This window comes from Centruroides sculpturatus, unplaced genomic scaffold, assembly GCF_000671375.1.
Source record: "Centruroides sculpturatus isolate CEXI.00-Female unplaced genomic scaffold, Cexi_2.0 scaffold555, whole genome shotgun sequence".
Classification (NCBI taxonomy): domain Eukaryota; kingdom Metazoa; phylum Arthropoda; class Arachnida; order Scorpiones; family Buthidae; genus Centruroides; species Centruroides sculpturatus.
The window spans coordinates 422,849-430,461 of record NW_019384779.1 but is presented as its reverse complement, the minus strand read 5'-3'; the positions used below and the strand labels follow the sequence as shown (position 1 = coordinate 430,461).

General features: G+C 29.1%; 1 protein-coding gene across 1 annotated transcript in view; it reads right to left on the bottom strand.

Annotated features, from left to right (window-relative positions):
- Positions 1-388: 388 nt before the first annotated feature.
- The window catches only part of LOC111629144, a 35,680-nt gene continuing 28,455 nt past the window's right edge, over positions 389-7,613 (bottom strand). The window contains exons 12-15 of the mRNA XM_023373012.1: positions 2,265-2,350; positions 2,008-2,170; positions 1,770-1,921; positions 389-1,673 (exon numbers count right to left, since the gene is read on the bottom strand). Of these exons, the coding sequence (XP_023228780.1) occupies positions 1,508-1,673; positions 1,770-1,921; positions 2,008-2,170; positions 2,265-2,350 (567 nt within the window). The 3' untranslated portion in view covers positions 389-1,507. The remainder of the gene's footprint in view (positions 1,674-1,769; positions 1,922-2,007; positions 2,171-2,264; positions 2,351-7,613) is intronic.

Genomic DNA, 7,613 nt, shown 5'->3' with positions numbered 1-7,613 from the left:
TACGTCTGTCCGCCACAAATATTGAAGTCGTAATATCACTAGGAAAACGTTTAAAGCACATAAAATCATATTAAAATATATACAAGTATGTACTGTATTTACGGTACATGCATTCGTAAATTTAGATTTTTTTTTGTACTACAGTATATTAAAAACTAAAATTTATTTGTTTGTAAGCTTAAAGTAGATTTTTATTAACCATATATTATTAAAAATGCATTAATAAATAAAATACAGAACCGGGAATGGTAATTTACGGTTTAGCCTAGTGAAAAGGTGGATTTGGAGACAAGTAAATTCGACTTACGTCGTTTTTCGACTTAAGTCGTTCTCCTGGAACCAATTACCGACGTAAGGCGAGGTATACCTGTACTTTAATTATTTTACAATGGTTATTTTAAAATTTCAAACAACTAATATTTTATTCTATTAATTATTAGTTTATGTATGTACATATTTTATTTTTCCCCCAAATTTTCTCTGATTTAGAATCAAACAAATTTGAAATTTGGTATTCTATCTACTAAATGCATAATAAGTATTCAGTAAAATTTACATTTTACAAAATGATTATGTTTGTCTTTCAAAGTATGAGAAAGAAATACAATAATCTTACTATCTCATTTTCAAGTCATTTAATTCAAAAATTATAGTTTTTACCTAAATTGTCTATGGATTTCATTCAATTTTGATTTATTTTAGATTGGAGTAAATATGGTATAAATACAAAAAATTGAATTAACATTTGCTACAATTTTGAGACAGAGCTGGAGTATAATATAATTGTGATACCAAAACTACATTCAGGTACTATCATTCTTACATTTTATCACAGAATAATGATTGCGTTACAGAAATACAAGATGTATATTTAATATATATAATTTCCAGCTCGTTCTCAATATTTACTTTTGAGAAATAAATATTGTCAGATAAAAATTTTTACAGCATTTTAATTAATGCCTACCAAATAGGTGCAAACACTCATATTCCTTAAGAATTCTTAAAAATAATTTCTACACATTAAAATTACATATTTTAAATAGTGCATAAACTTTCAAAAATTTTTATAATTTAAAAGAAAATTTAATCTTGAAATATAAAATTAATGACTATAATATTTATAGAAAGAAGAAGACAATAATGGTTTTTATTTTTTTAACATAACAATTTAGAACAGATCATTTGGCAAACATTTATATCAATATCAACTTTACAATATAAAGAAATTTAAAACTTATAACCAATAAGCAGCGCCTATGATAAAATTGCACACATCCAAGTTACATTTATTTTAAAGGCTTATATTATAAACAGATGTGAACATTAATATCTTAATAAAAGATAAAATTTTTCAAATTAACATTAACTTTTTCCCCCACGAATACTACTACAGTTACATAAAATTTCATGATAAACAACTGGAAATTTACCAGTCAGGCACTGAGATTTCTCATATATAGTATTTGACTGATTCAGTCATTATTTTGTAGAAATGAAAAATACTCTAAAATTCTACTGAAGATGGCGACTCGTCAAAACGACCGTCATCAATCAGCTCGCGCAAGTGATTCAAATCATCTTTTATGTAAAGTCGTTTTATGCCTCGTGGAAGGCTACGGCAAGATTGGAGATTTAAAGTTTGTAGATGTAAACATTTTGAAAGTAATAATCTGAAAATAATATATTTTGAAATTTAGCATATTTTTAGATGATTTTGCAGTATAATTGGAATTTATTATCTAAAAATATTTATAATATAACCTTACTTTATACTATCATAAGATACTGCAGAACCACAAAGATCAAGACTTTTTAGGGGACATCCTTTTTCTGAAGTTGCCAATGCCATTATTCCTTGATTAATTGCTTCTTCATTAACTGCCCAAGAGAGGTCTACATTTTCCAAACTATGACCCCACTTAAATTAAGAAAGCAATGTTTTATGAAAGCCCTCGCTCTCTCTCTCTAATCAATAAACATTAAAAAGTTATTCTTAATATTTACCTTTTGAAGAACTAACTCTAAATCTGGTCTTCGAGCTACAGAACACTGAGATAAATAGAGATGTTTAATGTCCCATGCAGGCAAGCGTACCAATCCGGAAACAGAAACGTTACGACAACCTCGTACATCCAATAATTGAAGTTTATGAGATGTCTTTAATAATCTAACCATTATTTAATCAAATTTGCTTAATAAAAGCAATTAATTTTCTACTATTTTAAATCAAAACATTTTTATCAAAATATATAAAAGCATACCTATCAAGATCATTATCACCTAAACCTCCTCCACTTTCTACAGCAACACTTAATTCCTCCAATTCAGGAAAGCCTGGAGATTGTGCCTGAAAATAAAATATTCATTAAATTGATTAATTTTTGATGTTCAAATTTAATTTTGATATTTAAAAATGTAATTCTTGAATATCAAAATGTTTAATAATTCTAATTAGGGCTAATTTTTAGCCAGAATGTGCCAGTAGAGCATACTATCAGACAGCATAAAGTATCAGTAGCCATTCATAGTGACAGTTGCTCTATAAAAATAATATGGTGTCTTCAGTCATCATATCTGCATACTGGCAGTAATTTTTTTAAACAAGAGCATCAACTGTAATAATACAATTAAATTCTAAAAAATGGCTGTTCCATTAATCAAATAAATTTAAAAACCATTCATACAATAACTAAATTGCTTTTATTCTTGCTTTCATGTTTGCATTTCTCTTCCTTACTAATAATAAAGATTCTAGATATCATTATTAAATTAATTATTATTAAATCAATGTGTGAGAGACCGGATGAGATGAAAATTTTATTTAACTGCAACCAAATATATCTATCAAATTTGTTAAGAATAACACTTAAATCTCACATATTCTATAAAGAAAATTTTCCCAACACAAAAAACTGGAAGGATGTGATTGCATCTTTCCCCAGATCTACTTCCTTTTCCAAGGTGACACATCTTCTGAATGTATGTGTCACCAGGAACTTTCATCCAAAATTCACCTATTGGTCAAAAAAACTTAACACTACAAAAAAAGGGCATTGAAATCTCCATCACCAATCCTGACATAAGCATCATTGATCTGGTGCCAACCCTTTGGTCACAAATGCTTGGAATATTCAACATTAAAATTTAATATTAAAAAATTAGAATTTTTCATTATTACAAAATTTGACTTGAAATGTTATAGGATAAAACTAAAGATATTTAACCACTCAGCAGTGACCGACAGATATATCCATCAAGGGCAATCGCGTGGCAGTGGTGAAGGATGGATATTTTTTTTTTGCGGTAGTTTTTGGCAATATCCGCAAAAGAATTTTGCGGATATCGCCAAAAACTACCGCAAAAAAAATTCACATAAAAAAGGAATTATGTCACAATAAAAAATACCTTTCTTTACTAGACATAACTGTCACCAGTCAGCAAATGACAACACATGCAAATGCAATGTGTTGTCATTTGCTGACTGGTGGAGATGTTTCCAATCTGGGCAGTCACTGAATGGAGGAGACATTTCCTGTATAAACCCATGGTGAACATCTGACAGGGGCAACTCTGCTACCTTAAATTGCTTGAAATATATAAGGCAGCATTAAATACGAAGACAATCAACTTTAAAGATGATGACACATTTTCCAACCCATGGAAATTTTTCCTTCATCACCCATAAATCACAGGTTCATATGGGGATTGTCTCCTCCAATCAGAGACTGTCCAAATCAGAAACATCTCCACAAATCAACAAACAATAATACATTGCATTCAAATTTTCAAACATCACAACTCCATTTTCCAATTCTACAGCCTGATGATATCCAATGAAATATGGAAGAAAATGTTCACATAAGTAAAGGAATTTTTGCTGGAGTTTATGCTATTGAGTAGGTATAACTTTCTTTTGAAGGATGGGCAAACCAACGGCATCAATTACTTTGAAAAAATGCAACTGGAGGTGCTGGTATGTAAAACTGCCCAAAATTTGGATGGACTATAATTTATTTTGAAGGAGGCTCTTATAAAATATAAATTGCAAAAATTTGCTTTCTTTTTATTCAATAATACGGCTGAGTTGTATAAGACTCATTTGTTTTCTATTTGTTTTCTATTTTTGTTTTCGTGAAAATATTACTTCTATTGATTAAAAGAATGCTCAACTATTCAACAATGCTGGATATATTATCCAGCATTTAGCTGTCATCTTTTGTTTAATCTATAAAAAATAAGAACTGAAAAATGTCACACAGCCAATCAGTTTCATCAAGGGCATGTGATCTATATTCGGCAAATCATACAAGTCTAACATAGCACTCAGTAAACTAAAAGTTCTGATTAGCAAATATAGATCTTAGTCAAAAGTCAAAACAAAATATTTTTACCAGGTAAAAATAAAGATATTTTGTTTTGACTTTTGACTAAGATCTCCTCTATTTGCTAATCAGAAACTACACCAGTATAATAAGTCCTATTAGTAAACAAGGTCTTAGTAGACAGCATATACATAGAAATTTAAAAGAGTAAAGATTTAGACGTAAAAGGAATGAATATATTATATAAATGTTTGACCCTGAGGATAGCTACTCAGATAAGCAAAAATATTTGCTAAACAAAAAATTGTTGCTGAATTAGGCTAGAACTATTTAGATTTATACTTAACTCAGTTTACGAAACTTATTAACATTTTCATTTAATCTAAATAATTTTATATGCTTTTAATTTAAACTTTAGTGTGTGTTTTAATAAAGATAAATACAGTGGGTGATTGGTTAAATAACTTAATCCATTCCAAGACCATGTTTGTTACCCGAATTGTTCATTAACCGATTATTGATTTACCATAGATTTTTATGGTAATTTGATTAATTCGTTCTGGAGACCCCAAAAAATAAATAAATAATATATATACTTTCTTACTACATAAATTTACATGTAATAATAAATTAAAATCAATCTCTCCATTTTTCATGGATGGCATATCTTTGTTTCTCAGATGTGATTTTCATTACTCCTTTATCTGCTTGAGTCTTTCTGATTATATCTTTCATAGCTAAGATTGTGCCTACTGTAGACCCGTTCAAGCCATACTGCCTGGCAACATCAGACATCTTCCCACTCTCTACCTTGGCTATTATCTCTTGCTTAGTTTCTATAGTGAACACACTTGACACCACTCATTTTAGGCCCAATAATATTATCAGTTTTCTTAAATAAAAAGTTCAGAAAAGCACTTACAAAAATTCAGAGAACAGAAATTAACTAGTACAAAAAAGGTTATGTATACAATTGTGAAAGTCTCATTCCATATAGATGCCATTAAAATATAGTTTTACAAATGTTAAATGCAGTGTCACTTCTTGTGTTTGTTCTGTGAGGTGTTCATTATCTGAACATGTGCTTGTTGTCCAAACATAAAAATCTTTCGTGAAGGTGTTCATTGTTTGATTTGTTTGCAGTCCAAACTGTTCATTAACCAATCATCCACTATATTACAAGAAACATTTTTCTTAATTTGTGTAATATATGCTTTTTTTTCTTCTATAAACTCAAGGATTCATGTCAACACAGACCCACAGAACTCTGTGGACCACACAAGGTTGAGAAATCTGCTATCCAAATTATTTCAATTACCTAGATATAAAAATTTGAACTGTTCAGTACTATGCAAAAATTTTCTGTTTTCAGACGATGCTTTCAATGATATCAGATAAGGAAAGCAATTAAGCATCTCAGGATGAATCAATTGATGGGGGAAGGCAGTGCAACACTTAGATAATCTGCCAAGAAACCTCCTAGGAGAATTTTCTATAGGAAACTGACCCTATTTGTGTGTTAGATACATAAAGAAAACCCAGAAAACTACATTTGACTAACCCATTGGTGAGATGTAAATCTGTAATCAACTAATCATCTACTCAGCCATTGATGGGCTAGGCACAAAAAAGCCAGTATTAAAAACCAGGGCCCATATCCAGCTTGTGTTGTTTTAAAATTCCAAGTAATTTAAAAAAATACAATGTTTTAAAGAAATTATTTAAACTGTAAACGTATAATTTTTCCTATTAACTTTTTAGTGACTTAAATAGTATAAAGGAGTGTTTTAGAAGTTAGACAAAATGGCCATGGTAGGAAAATAATTTCAGTAATATGAAAATTTTCTTGCCAAATCTGAAATTTTCTTTTTTAAAGTATTTGTTAGTGTTCATTACTTGAAGTTTGTTCTTAACTGAAGTTTTTGAGTCTTACAAAAATTTCAGTCATTATCATAAATAAATAAGGCTATCAGTCATTATTAGAGATAAATAGATAATTTATTTAAAAATAAATAAATAGATAACAGATAAATGTTGCATTTTTGATGTCAAAAAGTCCATTAATTACTAACTGGGCTAAACATAAAAATAATAATTCATGGCATTGACTTCAATTTTATTTCTATTAAACAATGTATTACAACAAGTTTATAATTGCATATGCTATCCTATGATAATGATGATACATACTTAAAGCATTCTTTTAATTTAAAATATGTTTATGTTAACTCAAAAGTTTAACACTGCATGGCAAATTGGATAGTAGGTCTCTTTAATGATTTGTATAAATTAATTTGAATCTTCCAAATTATGTATGATTATCAATTGATTCATAAATTATGGTTTAATTTTGAGTGCAATAATTTTGGGGACATTTTCTATATGTTTGGAAGAAATTTTGGATCCTGAAAATATTCTGCACCTTGCTCATAAGTTTGCATTGCACCACATTACTTCTTGCAACTTGCAGATGGCTGCACTTGGTCAGCCATATTGTCAGCAAACAAAATCAACCAGGCAGCCAAGGAGACAAACTCCTTGACTTTTTGATAAATTTCCTGACTTTTTTCAAACACTAATGAAAATCCTTGACTTTCCAGGTGGGTAGAAACCCTGTTTTTAAAAATTTACTTTCTTAATTTTTTAATTAAAATTGTTACATTAAATAAATTTTAATCCCAATATCTGTCTCATAAAATTAATCAATCAATTATGTTTTAATTTATTCTTTGTTTTATAAACATACAGGCTGTCCATAAATTATATAACATTTAATTTAATTTCATAAAGGGGATGAAGACTCGGGACTACTCATTGGTATTGCCCGAGTGTGAAGAAGAGTAGAGGAAAGGTAATTAAGGGAAGAGGCAAAGGGGAAAAAGTAAAGCGAAATAGGAAAGGGGATGAAAAGGGAAAGTTTCATGGGCGCCCAGCCTGTTTTATTAAGAATTAAATAAAGCATACAGATACGGCTCCTGGCCATCAAATACAGACAATAATTGCAATATTTACAGTATGTACAATTGAAGACAGTTTGATTACACGTAGTTTGAAAACAATTTTAACCGAAAATACAGAAGAACATAAATCAAATCAATATTTTAAACAAATACAGTTCTTGCCTGTCAGAATACAGACAATAAATAAACTTTTAACAAAATATTTAAAGGAAAATTGATTACAAATAGAATGATCAAATTTACTAATCGAAAATACAATAGTAATTAGACAACATTAATTAATGTATTAATCAAATATGGCTTCTCGCCATCAAAAAACATAAATTAT